Source organism: Sphaeramia orbicularis, chromosome 11 (assembly GCF_902148855.1).
Source record: "Sphaeramia orbicularis chromosome 11, fSphaOr1.1, whole genome shotgun sequence".
NCBI classification, from domain to species: Eukaryota; Metazoa; Chordata; class Actinopteri; order Kurtiformes; family Apogonidae; genus Sphaeramia; species Sphaeramia orbicularis.
Genome location: NC_043967.1, coordinates 6,373,154 through 6,391,450, shown reverse-complemented (window position 1 = coordinate 6,391,450; position 18,297 = coordinate 6,373,154). Strand labels below are relative to the sequence as shown.

At 39.5% G+C, this 18,297-nt stretch overlaps 1 protein-coding gene across 1 annotated transcript; it reads right to left on the bottom strand.

Annotated features, from left to right (window-relative positions):
- Positions 1-10,135: 10,135 nt before the first annotated feature.
- LOC115428817 (uncharacterized) lies at positions 10,136-12,216 on the bottom strand. The gene is made up of 7 exons (XM_030148040.1): positions 12,188-12,216; positions 11,896-12,029; positions 11,286-11,433; positions 11,017-11,170; positions 10,798-10,892; positions 10,400-10,670; positions 10,136-10,255 (listed from the first exon to the last, which is right to left on the bottom strand). The coding sequence occupies exons 1-7, from the start codon at positions 12,205-12,207 to the stop codon at positions 10,136-10,138; spliced, it is 942 nt and encodes a 313-aa protein (XP_030003900.1). The 5' UTR covers positions 12,208-12,216.
- Positions 12,217-18,297: the final 6,081 nt, after the last annotated feature.

The window sequence follows — 18,297 nt, the reverse complement described above, 5'->3', positions numbered from 1 at the left end:
GTCCCGTAGATCGAGACTTGACATCCGTTTATGTGTACCAAGCGTCTACCTCTGGCGTCTCTCTGTGGGACGCTGTACACGACGCTAACACTGATGCAAGGCTTTGAAAGCAGCAATTAGCACTCCTGGTGGTCCGAACTGCTGTGTTTTTTTCTCCTTTTACCTTCCCTATTGTCTTCTTTAACTTCCCCCTGGGAATTGCTGTTAAGGGATATAATTAATTTTTTGACACAAAAATGAAAGTGTTAATTCACCTGTGATAATTAGAGCTATTCTTACTGCATGTTGATGAATGTGAAAATGTAGTGTTTATTTATTAATTAATTTCCTCCCCACCATCAGAATGAGAGCTCTTGTGTGTCTTGTGTGATCTCAACTTAAGAAGGAAGTCTCAAAGGAAATAGATTATAGACCTGCCCAGCCGTAATGAAAGATTGTCAAAAATGTTCAGAAAAGTTACAGTATTGTCACTTTGATGTTCATTTTTTAATACATGTTTGAGGAATCTTTGATGGCAATGGATTTTATGAATTCTCTACTGAAGTGATGAGCTGTAGGCCTCGACGTTTTATGTTTTCTTGGAAGAACATCCTGAAAAAGGAACAGGAAATATAAAGGAATATATTAGTTTAGTATAAAATGAATGTACCTACCAGATCGATCGATTGATACTTCATCTACATCAGCTGTTGTTGAATCAGAACATCCTGATGTAAATTTCCAACACATTGATGGTGTACAGAATATAATAGTGAAGGATTGGTACTAAAGTACCAACCCCAGTGAGAGGGGACGTATGCAGAGGATGTGGGAAAAAGAGTTTACACAGTGATCCTGCACACTGTAGTCCTGTATGAGGGTGTGTCCTGCTCTGCCAGTGGAAGGAGGGGACATCATTTGATTGGCTGGCAGATGTTTGTCCATCTTCTGTTGGGACAACATCACCAGTACATTTGACTGTGGGAGATGAAATGGAGTCATCTTGCCAGGATGTAGAGTTGTGCTCATAAGTTTACATACCCCAGCAACATCTGTGATTCTTTGTCCATTTTTCAGAGAATATGAATGAAAAGACAAAAACTTTTCTTTCACTCGTGGTTATTGGTTTCATGAATCCATTTATAATCAAACCCTGATCCACAGTGGACAGACCCTAGTCCTTCGTCCTCTGTATCGACTCCTTTAACATCTATGACAGCTGGATGTCTTCTGTGGTCGCTGTGGATGACACTCTTTATTTTCTCAGTTGCTACACCTGCCCATTCTTCTGACAAAACACCTTCAGTTCCTTCAGATTTTGGGTTTTCTTTCATGAATTACATGTTTGACACCTCCCCAAAGTGGCTCAATGATACTGAGGTCAGCAGACTGAGATGGCCCCTCCCTCACCTTCACTGTTTTCTGATGTAGCCAATGAGGGGTGGACTGGCCTTTGTGTTTTGGTCATTGTCATGTTGGACCATCCAAGACCGTCCCATGTGTGTTCAGTCAGGGGATGTAAATTTCAGAGCTCCACTGTAGGTAGTGCATTAGTGGTGACAGACCAGCCTACTTTTCCTATGGGATTCTCTGTTTCTGTGGCATGCGGGGTTATCTGAGGGTTTTGGTTGTTGATTGGCAGTCTTTCTGTCTTTCTCTTAGCTTCTTTATTGGCCACTGTAAGTGCCCTCTTAAGGAGGTGGGTGTCACGGCCCAGACTTCCCGTTCCCTGTCTCTCTAGTTGCTCTACCTCTAGGTTTTGCAGGTGCTGGGTCCATTACCAGGGGCAGGCCTTTAAAACCTGGGGAGCTTTTCGACCTCTCTCTGTCTCCCTCTCTTCTTGCTCATTTGGACTGTGTACTCTACCTTCGTCTATAGGTAGCTGGGATAGGCTCCAGCCCCATGACCCTAGTGAAGATAAGCAGGTTCAGAAGATGAATGAATGAATGAATGAATAATCGTTCTTGATGTGTTTGATTCCTTTTTTTGTTGTGGTCTTGAGCCGGGCCATGACACCAGGTGCCCACATCAAGGTGCCTGATGGTCCTCTTGACACTTCAGACCATGTCCATCCAGGCCCCTCCCACTCCATCTTGCTCGGCAGACACATAAAGGCTGCCATCTTAAATCATGTCTCAGCGCGTACATCTAATGACTACTGAGCCCCTGCATATTTCAACATTAATTCATTAGAGGCGGGGATTGGGGGGAAGATGGAAGGAAGGTGTGCATGGTAGGGGGGCGGGTGGAGGGTGGAGGGATCAGCGGCAGCAGAGAGAATCCTGGGCACACTCTGATTAAGGCCGTTATGTTTTATAGAAGCCATTTTTCAATGCCTCCTCTGACAGCACTTGAGGTTATTAAATTGCTGGCTTCAAGGAAAGACAGAGAGGCAGAGAGAAAGTGAGTGGGAAGCAAGGCAAGAGAGAGAGGGTGGGGGGGGATAAATGGAAGGAAGAAAAGAGGGAAAGACAGAAGGATAGGAAGAGAAAGACGGAGAGAAAGAAAGAACGATTAACAATAGTGAATAGACAGGGTGCCAGGTCTCCTTTGCTGCTGATAAAGTGAACTTCTTGTGATTTGTTTGTGTGTTACCTGTGGTTTCTGGGGTTATCTGTATCTCCTAGGGAGTAGATTAGTGTGTGTGTGTACTGTACATAGAAAGGGCCTATTTTCTCTCTGTCAGTTGTGATACAGGGATGGAGTGAAGATAAGCCATAGAGGACTCCACTGTGTCCGCAGAACGACCTTGAATCCCATCTGTGTGAACGGTGCCACAGAACGTTTATGCACTGTACATAAAGTTACACAAAGCTTTTGTTTGGACCAGCAGTCCCCATAGTAACATTTCAATTCCTTTTGTTTTTTGTGAACAAATGGCCCAACAACATAAAAGTGAGATGCTGTGTTTCCACGGTTCCAGGTTCCAGCTCCTTCTGCCTCTGAATGGTATCAGACTCACCACAGCTCAGACACTACTTGCTCTCTTCATGCCCCCTCTTTGCTCACATTAATAGGCAGTGGCAGTTCCTCATCAGCCTGTATCTCTTTCAGTTTCCAAATGGCTGCTCAGTGCCAAGCTTGTCAAGAAATTGAGTCATCACAACCTGACAGCTGCTGCTCTCCTTTCTCTCACACACATTTATGAATGTCAGACACAGGCTTTTACAGTACAGTGTAAATGAAAACACTACAGACAGTTTACTGTAGTACCAGTATTTTTAGCCTCATTCTCTGTTGGTGAGCTGATTATTGAAATGACAGTGCTGGAAATGAACAGCTCTGGTTCAGGCTGATACCAATCAAGAATTGTTAGTTGACTGATAAAGACATTTTGACATGTAAACCCCAGAGTGTATGTATGGAATCACAGGAGTGCCAAAATTAAAAGGAAATAAATGTAGAAATAAAAAGAGAATCAATAAAAGATAATCAATAAAAGAAATGTAGAAATTAAAAGAGAATCAATAAAAGAAATTTAGAAATAAAAAGAGAATCAATAAAAGAAATGTGGAAATAAAAAGAGAATCAATAAAAGAGAATCAATAATAAAAAAAAATATACAAATGCAGTCATATCATTGCTTTTGCTTATTCCATTTTGACATTGTCTTTTCCATTTGCATTTTGACATTGTCTTTTCCATTTGCGTATTGTCATTGCTTTTCCCTGATGGCTCAAGCTGTCAATCAAATGGCTGTGGGCGGGTCTTTCTGTCCAGGGTAACAAGTCGATACCTGATCAGACGATTCCTGCTTGACAGTGGCTATGCAGTAGCTCTATTTATGTGTTAGCTCTTAGAGCGGGAGACCGGAAGTAGCGTCACGGACAGGAAGTAACGTCACTGTCGCGCCGACATGCACATACTTAGCGCAAACTTCTGAAATGGAGTCGTCTATATCGAAGCTGCTGAGAGAAGCGGCTAACAAGCTGGATGAGCTAGAGACATCATCGCCTCAGCAGTCAGCTGTACCAGCTGCGTCTCCAAGAGATCCCGTTGATGGTGAGTAGTTTTCAGTTCCTTTGTAAACTATCTTGACTTCCGACGTATATACGTAGAGGCCTCATTGAGCGGGTGAGCCCGTTGCTGCGATGCGTCAGCCTGTCCGCTAGGCCTGGGCGATTATATGATCGTAAATCGTGATGGTGATTAATTTTAGGTCGATCACGGTGATCAGCTGTGAGCATATTTACTTGATCAGACACGACGGTAATGTTCGTGTCAACAACCAATCAGAGTCGACCTTTTCCTGCTCCACTCCTGCTTTTAAGTTGTCGGAGAAGTAAACAGAAGATGTAGTGGTAGATCTGCCTCATAAGCTAATGCAAGCATATGGACCGAACTTCATAAAAAGCCTTGATGTCGCTTAATGCCTTTTATTCACCCATTAACACACACACACTAATGTATTTGGGAAACAAATAGGCATCAAAACCAACGTATGTAACTTTTAATGTGATGATTATAAATGTTTACTAATTATATATTTAGGACTCTGTACGGGGAGGGCATTGGCGAACGTATATACATACATATATCTATACAACTATACTATTTCTCCGTTCACTCTCTAGTGGTGTACGTGTTTTTGGTTCGCTCTTGCCACATCTACTATGACAACATGTGATTCAGCGCTCAATGCGGCATCTACCTATATATGTCTATGCTCTTGACAGCGCACTGTGAGCGGGGCGTTTTTTCAACATATCGTAAATTGATTGATTACAACTTAAATATATCCTTACTTGCAAATACGTGCATAAAGAAAACAATGTTTGTGTGGTGTAATCTACGAGATACACCTGAGTACAGAGGGTTTTTTTCGTGGTAAACATTGTTGGAGCGACAGCCTAGAACAGTGGTTCTTAACCTGGGTTCGATCGAACCCTAGGGGTTCGGTGAGTCAGTCTCAGGGGTTCGGTGGAGGTCAAGACACACACTCGACAACAGCAGAAGTCACACTGATTTGCAGTAAATATTCATTATTATTGTAGCCTGATGGAAATTAGGTGATGGGTGTGTATTAAAATGTGTGAATGCGCGTATGAAACTGGTGGGGTTCAGTACCTCCAACAAGGTTAAGAACCACTGGCCTAGAATAAGAACTGTTTTAGATTATTAATGTACATATTAACATAATTGAAATATGGAATACAGTGAAATGAGCCATCATTAGCCCCACACAGGGAAATATACAAAGCAGCAAAGGAGAAGAGCAGAAATAGAGCACTCAATGGAAAAAAAAAAAAAAATCATAAAAAGTCAATGTAGGCTATAAACTGTATGTACAATATAAGAAAAGTAAAAACACATGAAAAGAATTATTTACACGGTAATTGTACATAGATACAGTTTCTCTGCTCTGCCTCAACTTAAGATGTTATAATATTTCTTTTAAAAAAATATATAGAATCTTCTAGTAAAACTTTCTTTCCTGTTTCTCATAGCTGAGGTGACAAGACTATTCCTGCCATATCAGAGCACATCAAGGTCTCTGACCCCGCGTCACAGGCCAATACCTCGTAACTTTGAGGCCAGAGGAACTGTTGCTCCGTCATACTCACACACCTTCTGCTGTTTAAGCAAAAAATCTACAACCATGGCCCCAAATCACTACCAGAAGTTAGAGCTGGCGAATGCAGGTTTGGGTGAGAGAAGAATTACTTTTCAAGGTAAGCCTATGCTAAGGTTAATAATAACGCATACATAACACACTGCAGTTTTTTTGGTTATTGAATTTAACTTAGATTTTTCACATATCCGATATCATATCATATCATATCATATCATATCATATCATATCATATCATATCATATATCATATCAAAAGACATCTTGTTAGGAATTCTTTTGAAGAACTTTTTGGGAGCCAACATGGCTCTGGTTCAAGGACACAGGGATTAACAATCTTATTTATGTTTTTAATATGCTTCATCTGAAATGTACAATGTGCTAATTTTATTCTCAAACCGTATTTACTGTTATTTTGACTGTATCTTCTTTTGTAGGCAAAGAGTCCTGCCCCCAATATTTTAAGCAATGTCTGTTTGTTGCTTTCCCGAAGCTGGGGGATTTGAGCTTCTTAGGATTCGAGGCTCAACACGAAGCCGGGAGTTGTCTTTAATTTCCTGCCCAAATACAGGGTACAGTGTGAAATATTTGAACTCACCACAGGCAATGATAGGGCATGCAGTAATTTACATTCGACCACTTCAGAGAAGCCTGAACATGGATAAAGTGAGTAGAAAGGCAAATTAACACACAATATTACTAGTACACATTACAACATGTTTACACAAATGTTTATTTCTGGGCATTTTTAAAATTTTGTAAATATCTATGATCGCCTTTCTTTTCTGTTTCTTTTTTTAACCACAGGAAGATAGCAAGTTCTCAGACACAACTGGACCTCTGATTGCATGTCTGTCTTGTGGGGTAGAGTTCCAGTTCGATGCAATTAAGGCTCACAGTGAGACGTGTAATAGGTAGGTTGTTTTAAAGAAGCCTCTAAATCATCTCAAGCCTTTAATCGGCTGTCAAAAACAATTTATTTAAATATTTCACTATAGACACTAGATACATTATTTTATTTACAGTCTTCAAAGCTGCTGTACATTATTTGTGCATAATATTTTACATCACTTATTTTATGTAGCGTTTACATTGGCAGATGCACAGCTTTTAGAAATTTCAACCTGCATTAAATGGCATTTTAGTCATTTCAAAATTTTATTGTACCAATTAATTGTACTAGAGTAACTTGTGTAGCTTACAGTGGTTCTTCTGTTTCATAATAAAATGAGCTCAGTAAAGACTTTTTTTCATTAGTCGTTTACAGTGTTGACATTATTCAAATTGAGGCTCAAGTTCTGAAGTACCAAAGTTATTCTTAAGGAAATTATTGGAGTGATGGCATTAAATAAAGCCTAAACTTCAATAAATACAGTGGCCTGCAAAAGTTTGGGCACCCATGGTCAAAATGTCCTTTTTTGTGAACAATTAAACACGTAGAAGATGAAATGATTTCCAAAATGCATGAAGTTACAGACAGATATTGGAGTGTTTCATGTTTAAGTTTATGCCTTTTGAAGAACATTTTATCTTCTACTTGTTCAATTGTTCACAAAAACAGAAATTTTGACCATGGGTGGCCAAACTTTTGCATGCCACTATGTTTATAAAACTAAACTTGAAAAAAACTAAACACTGAAGCACGGCAGAAAATGTAGCAGCTGTGGTGCAGGCAGGGCCATCGTCCATGTGTGAGGCCATAACAGTCCCACTGCCATCGAGCCCAGGGTCATCACTCCCTTTGATCCAGAGTGTAGATTTGACAGATTCAGGGGAAGGCTGTTCATACACAGAGGCAGGCAACGGTTTGTCCCCGTATTTTTAATAATTTATAAATGTGTGATCTAAAATTAATAATATAACACTAAAAGGGTTTATTTATTTCAGATTGGAGGACAGTTAATGATCCACTTGAGGCCATAAAGCTCTTCAGACAAAGTGTCATGAAGAATTCTGGTGAGGAGCTTCACTTCAGAATGGACCTCAGGGATTCTAATGAGGCCAGGGAACAGACCATTATCAGCTTCTACAAAAGACAAAGAGTGGACTGGACGGCTCCCCTAACCTGTACTCTTGAAGGTACAGCAAGTAATATAAAGCCTTTATTGCTTTAATAGCTGGAATAATTTTATATTATACCTTTTGTTGTGTTCCAAAAACAGGTGATGCAGCTATAGGGGATGGTGTGAAACGACATTGCCTTTCAACTGTAATGTCCAAATTACAGTTTGGATTTGAATGGAAAATTGGTATGTATGATGTGTACTTGTACAGCATACTGAGAGATATAGATACAGATATAGAGAGATAAATATTAACCCCTAAAGGAAGTTAGATATTTAGAAGGTCATATTCTTGGGTAATTCTTTCAGGTGCTGGAAAGACCCTGTTGTTTGAGGGTGAAAAGGATCACCTTGTTCCTGCAGCATCTCAAGTCTTTGTGGATAGTGACCTTTTCGTGGTAGCTGGCCGAATGATTGGCCATTCCTTTCTTCACAATGGCCCTTGTTTAACTGGTCTAAGCCAAGCTTTTATTCATGTATTGGGTGGTGGAATGCCTGAAATGGCCTCCATTGACATCAAAGACTGCTGTGATACAGATGTCAGGGAGGCTGTTGAACTGGTACAGACATTATTTTAACAAAAAAATTGCATATTTATTTGTTTTCTTTCTGTTTGCTGAGATTTTGCTTTATTTTCAACAGTTGAAAGGGTCCACTGACCTGACAGCAGATCAGAAGAGGTCCATACAGAGCTTGGCAGTTGGATGGGATCTTCCTGGCGTCACAGAAGGAAACAGGAGATGGCTGACTGAAAAGATTCTTTTTCATGCTGTAAATAATATTTTTTCTCTCTCATTTATTGTTTCAGCAGTTGTATTTTTGAGTAATTTTTTTAAACTCTTAACTCTTTACCATAATGTATTAGCAATTTCTGAAAGCTGCTTTGTAATGATCCGTAAATTGTCAAATAAATTCCCCCCCAAAATGAATAACAAATAAATAATAAATAAAATATTTGACATAGAAATAATAATGTGCATGTGAAGTAAAACATAAAAATGTGAAGTGGTAAAAAGATGTCTTATAATAATTGGTATTTCTTTTCATAGTTTCTTTCCAGGTCAAAAAGTCAAATCAAACAGCTACGAAAAGGACTAAAAGAAACGCAGGTTTTGGATCTAGTGACCAAAAGACCAGATACCCTGCCGTTGCTGTTTCCAAGAAGCTGTGCTGTGTTGTACTCACCACAGGTATGTGTATGGCTACTCATTTGTTTAACTGTTTATAAGCTAAAGTTTGTTGATCTCCATACATGCTATATTGCATAACAATGGGATTTTATCTGTAATTGTACAGCTACTTCTGGGACGCATCATTTGGCCAGCGGAGTCTGACAGTGATGATGAGACTGATGACATGAGTCTGGAGGAAAAGTGCCCTATCTCTGGCTTTCTAAGAGAATACATTGAAAATGGTAAGTTTTCAAACAGTACTTTTTCATTTGTGATAACCCCTCAACGTCAGTTTGGCTTTGCAGACCCAAGAAGATTAGCTTCAAAGGAAGCTGAGTTTTTCAAAAGAATTAGCTTTTTCATCCTGGCTATACTAAATTTAAATGTGACATTTTTACCTAAATGCTTTAGCTAAAGGTAATTAACAGTTTCAAGTTACAAATTCATTTCGTTATTGTACTGTTGATGTATTTTAATCACTGAATTGAATGGGTTTTATGCAACATTATGTAATTCCACTTTCATTAACACTTTTTAAACTTTTTTTTTTAACTTTAAAATTAAGTTGCTGATAATTGTATACCTTTGAAATTTCAAAACTACATGTACAGCTCACATGTGTGCCTTTTTGTAATTGTATTTCCTGGACATACAATTGCACAGATGGTAGGAAATGTGCCTAACATATGTACTTTAACTTACCATGTCCCAAATCCTTTCTTAGCTTCCTCACAATGTCTCCTGGAACTTCTGAAGTTCTGGCATGGATGGGAAGTTCCTCCAAAAGAGCTGTATGTGGAAATTGTGCATGGACAAATGCCACAATCCAGCACTTGCATGGAGACCCTTCGGGTGCCGTCGCACTATAGCTCTTATGACGCTTTTTGTGAGGCTCTGAACGCAGCAATCAGTTCTGTTCCAACAGGTTTTAGACTTGTTTAAAATCTTAGGGTTAGTTAAGAGTTTAAAAAAATATTTTAAAAATGAGAGGATTTTCAATCCTATTGTGATGTTTTTTTTCCCCCCCAAATTTTCTTAATGCTTTTAAGAATGTTTGACTTTTAGAATGTTAAAGTGAAGAGTGTTTGAATGTTAAAATGTTCAAGTGCAATAAAAACAGTTTTGTATCCCTTTGCCATGTCTTAATTTCCAACTGAAGTTGAACAGAATTTTTTTTTTTTTGGCATTTATTATAAATCCACTAGTTGTCATAACATTAATCACCAAACATTTCATAAAGTGGAATTTGCAATATTTATGTCTTTTTAAAGGTGTTGTTTATAATGTTATGATTATAGTACAGTCCATCGTGATATGCCTATGTTTGTTGAAAAATGTCCTTAATAATATTCACTGTATCCATGTATGCCTGCAGTGCTGCAGAAAAAGGAACGTACAGTACGGTACAGTGACACCGTCTGGGTATGGGTTGTGAGGTCCTGTCCAGTCTACGCCGTAATCATCAGCAACCTGAAGAGAAATCACAATTTGAAAAGTTATCACAAAAAAGTTTTATTGGCAAGTAAACTCCCACACACACTTGGAAGTTTTCTTGGTACGTGCAACTTCTATTATCCACACACAAGTACTCCAAATACTACAGGGAACTTGTACCTGAAGTGGATCAGCATTATTTCCCTCACGTGTCTGACTAAGCCACAGCTGCATGGGGGACTGCCCTCTCTCTGTCCTCAAGCTGTGGTGATTCCAGGCATCCTTGAATGCCTGAAGGTGCTGCTGAAGCTGTGGAACATAGATCCAGTGGAGAGCAAACAACTCTAGTTCATTGTCAGGATTTAGAAACCCTTCCAATTCCAAATTGCGAAAGAGTGTATGGAACAAGTCGAGGACATTTCCATACACATCTCTCCATAATCTTTCGATTCTGTTGATTGACCAAAAAACACAATTAGTTCTAATTTTGCAAATATATACAGAAGGAATTTACTTTTCAACATTTCAAAATATATCTGATCACCATGACAGCAATTAGTTCCACAGTCGTACATTACCTTTGGTTATGCACACTGCGTCCAGTGATGTGGGACTGCCTGCCTGTTCCTAGATGGCTCACCATGTAATGGGCAACAGCAACATTTTCCCCACCCTTCAGGGAATTGATATATATATAATAAAACAAACAAATGCAAAATGCTGTACTTTTCAGAAGTTCTGTATTACTTCTGTCATCTCAATGTAGATGAATTTTTTAATAATGCAATACTTTTTACCTTATCAGACCTTACACGGGATGGTAAGCCATACTGAGCAACAGCCGACATGAAACTGTCCAGAACAGTCGTGGATTTGTTGTTTGTAGCTGCATCAATGTAAACAATAAGCCTGCTGAATCCATCCACTCCTGCATGTATCACGATCCGCTGTCTATAAAAGAAATATTGAAAATATAAATATATATTTAGAATTACACAGTGATGTAGAACAAGGACAAAGTAGTTTCATGAATGCAACAAAGAACAAAAGAAATGCAAGGACCTGCCTTATTAGTTTGTGGTTTCCATCAATGTGCCATAAACTGTTTGGAGCAGGGACTGCATACTGCCTGCGCCTCAACACATGCATGGATATTTGCCGTGCTAGGGCACCCTCAGGATCCACTCGTCGCAGTGAGTTTTGCACACGATAGGCTGCGTAACACACACACAAAAGTTAAACTGAAACCAACATATTTGTCCAGTAACAATAAGTATTGGTTTATAAGTTATATTATTGCCAATGACATAACTATAATTGTTGCTCCTCATTCCAAGTTTTTTTGTTCCTGTATATGCAGAAACGCACAATGTAAGGAGCATTTATAAAAGGATTTATAACTTTATTACCATGCAACCATTTAAGCTCTCTTGCTCTCAGACAGGTCTTCAGGCCCTGAAGTTGTCCTTATAGCTGTAAGCACTATAAGGACTACCAGGGCCTAGGAACCTGTCTGCGAAGGAAATCTTTAACAGCATTTCAAAGGATTTTAAAGAAAATATTGAAATATTTCATTGATGGTATCACCTCTACATTTATTTCCATTCTGTTAATTGTATACTTGGTCCATTTTAAATTGTGACTTTGATCTGGAAAATTCCAGCATCCATACTTACTTTGCAAATGTACACCCTGTGATTTAAGAAGACCATGGATCATCCTAATCCCTGCTCTGGGATTATGCCTGTGGATGTCTGCGACAATGCCATCAAGTTCATCATCAGTCAGTGGAGTGTACAAATCTGACAACCTGCCAAAAGATTATACAACAGCCAAATGTAAAAACTGAACATCTATTGACTTATCAGTATGATTTATTTTCATTTTAAATGACTATGTTACTAGTGAATCCATTTCTTGTTGTGTAAACAATACTGACAATAAAATTAAGATCTATAAAATACTCACTTCAATCCATGGGATGCCATTCTCCTTCTGATGGTTGTAGTTGACACTCCAAACAGTTCACCTATTTTGGTAGCAGGTAACCCCAGAAGAACATATGACTCCATAATGTCCACTGGTATCTCTAGTCTAGGTCATCCAGGTCCTGACTGCCTAGCTTCAACACGTAGTTGCATGCATACCTAGGAAACCACAAACATGACAAATGACATCCGGAAAAGAATTATGTGTAACCACAATATCTTTTCTGAATCTATCATTGCATGTCGAGCTGATCCAGGCAACTGCTGCATAGTGTCACAAAGTATGATTATAACTACGGCAAGACTGACAGAGCGGAGGCAGATGAAGTACACACACAAACCTGCCGTTGTAGTAATTTACTTAATAAAACTGTGTACCAACACCTTTTCACGTCAGCACACTGTGTGACTCGGCTCTAATCTGTTCGTTTGTGTGAACTGAGCCCAGCTCTGCCCATAGCTAGTGCTAACTTCGGCCGTGGCTGCTAATTAGTGTATTGTGAATGCCTAATACATGAATCAGAGTCATGGTGTAGCTTTTGTCCCTCTTAAGACTTGTGTACAAAGCTGACCGATAACGTGACAGGATCGTATTTGGGGATAAGACACTTACCTCCTCAAGATTGCGCCATACAGCTTCGTCCATGTCGGCATTCGTCAGTGCAGATATTTCTCCAAGACTTTCCATTACATCTTCCACCAACCTTAAAATATAGTCCTTTGGAAAATTTTCCTCCACATACCAAGCAATTGCTAATAATTCTCGTTGAACGCCTCTTCTCAATTCATCCACATCCACCATATTTAACTTTCCCTCTTTTTACTTCAGATAAATGTGTATACGCGTCTACGTCCTGTCCGTGGCGCTACTTCCGGTCTCCCGCGCTAAGAGCTAACACATAAATAGAGCTACTGCATAGCCACTGTCAAGCAGGAATCGTCTGATCAGATATCGACTAGTTACCCTGGACAGAAAGACCCGCCCACAGCCATTTGATTGACAGCTTGAGCCATCAGGGAAAAGCAATGACAATACACAAATGGAAAAGACAATGTCAAAATGCAAATGGAAAAGACAATGTCAAAATGGAATAAGCAAAAGCAATGATATGACTGCATTTGTATATTTTTTTTATTATTGATTCTCTTTTATTGATTCTCTTTTTATTTCCACATTTCTTTTATTGATTCTCTTTTTATTTCTAAATTTCTTTTATTGATTCTCTTTTAATTTCCACATTTCTTTTATTGATTCTCTTTTTATTTCCAAATTTCTTTTATTGATTCTCTTTTTATTTCCAAATTTCTTTTATTCATTCTCTTTCTATTTCCAAATGTCTTTTATTGATTCTCTTTTTATTTCTACATTTATTTCCTTTTAATTTTGGCACTCCTGTGATTCCATATTTATGGCCTACTGACTGTGCCTGGACACTTGGCTTTTCATGTAACACAGGGATTAAAGCAAAAAATTTTCATCTGACTGAAAATTTTCTTCTGGTCAAAATCATTGGCCACTATTAAAAATGATGCAATACAATACTACTATAGCATACAAGTTTATATAGTCAAATTTGGCAATACTGTAAAACACACTGAATGGGAGAGTGTACAGGTGTAGAAGATTAGTAACATGGATAGAAAAAATGTCATGAGTGGTATTGGTGGGGGGTCTGGGGGTCCTCCCCCACAAAATTTTTAAAGCTGCAGGTCAATTTTGGTGCTCTCTGGTTAATTTTAAAGGGTATGAAAACCTTTGAAGTAAGTGAAAATAATAACTAGAAGAAAACCTTACTGCAAAAAATGAGTGAAAAACTTTTTATTTAACAATTTAGGAACTCCTAAAACATAACTCCAACTCCAACAGCACATGAATTTTGGGGAAAATGTACCAAGGGTGTTACTCATTCATTCAATTTTATCTTCGTACTGTACCACACAGATAGAAATAAGATGCTAAACGGGTCAAAATAAAGCACTTATGCAGTCGGGCACGTAACCGCGTAAGGCCGTGGTGCGCACGGGAAGGGCACATACACACAAACACAAACACACACACTAGTCATATACCAGCAAGAGGAGATAAGCTATGAACCCAAACATGAAGGTACATGTAGATCAGTTCTGTCTTCTTCCCTTTTCGCTGTGGTTCTTTCATAATGAAAGCTACTTGTTAGCACTAAACTAAAGTTAGCGTCTGGAGGCTGAACTTCGGTAAAGCTTAACTTGTCCATGTGTTTCTGAGGCACATACTAAGCAGCGTTTCCTTCCAAAGATAAATAGTCATCAATCTCTCCTCCCGACATAAAAATAAAGAAGTCATCTTGTTGTCATCACTGTTAAACCTATCAGCCCCCTGTGCGTGGCATGCCTGTGTTAAATACCTGCAGACCGGAGCGTGCAGATTCAGGACAGCAGACCCAGGACAGGATCGCGGTGCCGACTGGACTCCGCGAAACACGTGGGGAAGTTACTTCAATATGACTTTTTTCCCCCCTCAATTTTTCCATTTGACCGAAATCCGTCGTGGTGACGGAGAACTTTAATCCCTGATGTAACACCAGTGCAATGCCAAAGGGGTTACAGCAATGGTCTCAAACATGCGGCCCAGGGGCTAAAGGCGGCCCGCTAAAGATTCCAATCCAGCCCCTGGGACGAATTTGCAAAGTGCTGAACTCATTTTAGTTCAGGTTTCACATACAGATCAATATGAGCTCATGTAAAATAATAACATAATAACCTACAAAAAATAATGACTCCGTATTTTCTTCTCAGTTTGATATGGAAAAAAAATATTTTACATTATGCCTATAAATAATGGCAACTTCAAATTTTTGTTTTTGTTTTAATGCAAAAAATAATATTAAATTATACAAAATATTTACATTTACAAACTATCCTGTGACAATAAAACGTGAACAACCCGAACAAATATGGACAACCTCAAATGTTTAAAGAAAATTTTCTGCCTGTTACTACGTGTTTAGTGTCTTTGTAGATCCGATCCATAATGCGCATGTATAAATGATAAGTTGAGGCATATTATTGTTAAAATTGCACTTATTTTTCTTAAGAAATAGTTGTTTTTTCAGGTTATTCACATCTGTTTTGTTTGGATAGTTTTTAAAAGTATTTTCATAATGTAATGGGTTTTTTTTTTACACTAAAACAAAGACAAAAATTTGGAGTGGTCATTATTTATAGGTTATTATTTTACTAGTCCGGCCCACTTGAGATCAAATCGGGCTGCATGTGGCCCCTGAAAGAAAATTAATTTGAGACCCCTGGTTTACAGTAAAGACCAAACGCCTGCAAATCTGAAGAGTGTCCTGTGAACCTCAGCTGTGTTAGGTCATCCTAATACACTTCACTGGATAAACATCAACATACTCATATTTGACTATGAATCATTTCTGAGAATTACCCCACATTGCAAGTCATTTTAAGTCTACGCATGTGAATAAATACAAATTAAATGTTATATTAAATTACTCAATTGTAATGAAACACTTGTGATAATGCAAATAAAAATATGAAAAGAGCTCCACTTACCACAGTGTGTTAGTATTGTTTAGTACAAGTCTGTGCTATGAAAGTGGCACTACAAAGGTGTACAGTCCACTTGTCATCTTCTATCAACTTTGTTTTGTTTTTCAGTGGTGGTTGGATCTATTCTGAACAAATGCAGTCCAAACAGTGTTGGGATAGGTTCATTCCTGTTGAGAACAGAGCTGTTCTGTCCCACTGGACTCACGTGAGGGCAGAGGTTTGTCATTCTTATTTCTACATGGATGCCCTTTAAACAAACAACAGAAACACTAGTCCATCACTTGACTGTGATTGCTGTGGTTGGACTGTTTTTCTGGTTTCTGGTGCTATGAGTATTGCTCCTCTTGCTGGTGCAAAGGAGACTGGGCCACAGATGTAAAAGATCAAAGTCAACATAGAACAGTGACCACCAGAATATAAAACCAATGAGTGGTACTGGTAACTGTTTGGTATGGTTGATGAAACCAACCTAAGGACTGGCACTTTGAACCAGTTACCAACAAATGTAGAAAACTTAACCATGACAGACATGACATGACATGACATGACATGACATGACATGACATGACAGACTGTAACCCTTCATGACGGTCAACACGCAACACAGAGGACAGGTCTAATAGTCAAAGGAAAAGTCAGACAGCTGTTCAGATGGATGGATGGATGGATGGATGGATGGATGACTCACTGAATCACTTCACAAATTGCTGAGTCTATTGAACCACTGAATGAGACTATCTGACATGATCCCCTACTGTAAGAAGACAGAAGAAAAAGAAAACACACAAATTAAACACACAGAGCACAAAGATGTAGATAGATAGATAGATAGATAGATAGATAGATAGATAGATAGATAGATAGATAGATAGATAGATAGATAGATACATACATACATACATACATACATACATACATACATACATACATACATACACTATATTCCCAAAAGTATTCACTCACCCATCCAAATAATCAGAATCAGGTGTTCCAATCACTTCCATGGTCACAGGTGTATAAAATCAAGCACCTAGGCATGCAGACTGCTTTTACAAACATTTGTGAAAGAATGGGTCGCTCTCAGGAGCTCAGTGAATTCCAGCGTGGAACTGTGATAGGATGCCACCTGTGCAACAAATCCAGTTGTGAAATTTCCTTGCTCCTAAATATTCCACAGTCAACTGTCAGCTGTATTATAAGAAAATGGAAGTGTTTGGGAACAACAGCAACTCAGCCACGAAGTGGTAGGCCACGTAAATGACGGAGCGGGGTCAACGGATGCTGAGGCGCATAGTGCGAAGAGGTCGCCAACTTTCTGCAGAGTCAATCGCTACAGACCTCCAAACTTCATGTGGCCTTCAGATTAGCTCAAGAACAGTGTGCAGAGAGCTTCATGGAATGGGTTTCCATGGCCGAGCAGCCGCATCCAAGCCATACATCACCAAGTGCAATGCAAAGCGCCGGATGCAGTGGTGTAAAGCACGCTGCCACTGGACTCTAGAGCAGTGGAGGGGCGTTCTCTGGAGTGACGAATCGCGCTTCTCCATCTGGCAATCTGATGGACGGGTCTGGGTTTGGCAGTTGCCAGGAGAACGATACTTGTCGGACTGCATTGTGCCAAGTGTAAAGTTTGGTGGAGGGGGGATTATGGTGTGGGGTTGTTTTTCAGGAGCTGGGCTTGGCCCCTTAGTTCCAGTGAAAGGAACTGTGAATGCTTCAGCATACCAAGACATTTTGGACAATTTCATGCTCCCAACTTTGTGGGAACAGTTTGGAGCTGGCCCCTTCCTCTTCCAACATGACTGTAATGGTCTGAGTACAAAAACTGAGCCCAAATGCAAGACCCAGGGACAGACATAAGAGTTTACAGTGTTTATTAAACACAATATTTACTGACAAATCACTGATAGTGTAAATCAGCAGAATCTTGAAGACACTGAGTCCTGGATTCTTTACAGCATCTGGGAACTGGACCGGAGACGGGACAGCACAGCCCGGACCGGTAATACATGCCAGGAACCCGACTAGGGGAGAGCAGAGGGCAGTCAGTAAACAAAACAGATCATACACACAAAGGCAACAGGACATAGGGAACAGGCAAGCTCATGTACCAGTAAAACAGGCGAATAAGTCGAACACACGTTGAATCGTTGGAGGCAGAGGCACAGACAAGGGTCAAGCAAAAAGGCAGGAGTCAGAGAAGGCAATCCGGGTCAAAAACAGGCAAACAGACAGACAGGATCCAAAAACGCTGGTAAGTATCACATGGAGGTAAATACGAACTGGCATAGGACAAGGGGAAACACAGGGCTTAAATACACAAGAGGGAGGGAAGACAATTAGACACAGGTGTAACAAATCAGGGCAGGGAAAGGTAATCACACAGGTGGGACAAATTAGGAACCGGAAGCAAAGACATCAGACATGACACATGAGGAGGACTTAACAGAATAAAACAGGAAATGACAGACAAGACAGACAAGACCAGACTAATGTCTGGGAGCAGATGTGACAATGACTGTGCACCAGTGCACAAAGCAA

Excerpts from the sequence above, each read along its gene's own strand:
- LOC115428817 (XM_030148040.1), bottom strand. The coding sequence starts at position 12,207 with ATGGCATCCCATGGATTGAA. Across the intron at positions 11,171-11,285 it reads GGAAACCACAAACTAATAAG|ACAGCGGATCGTGATACATG; the intron begins GCAGGTCCTTGC and ends TTTCTTTTATAG. Across the intron at positions 10,671-10,797 it reads CGCAGTGTGCATAACCAAAG|AATCGAAAGATTATGGAGAG; the intron begins GTAATGTACGAC and ends GTCAATCAACAG.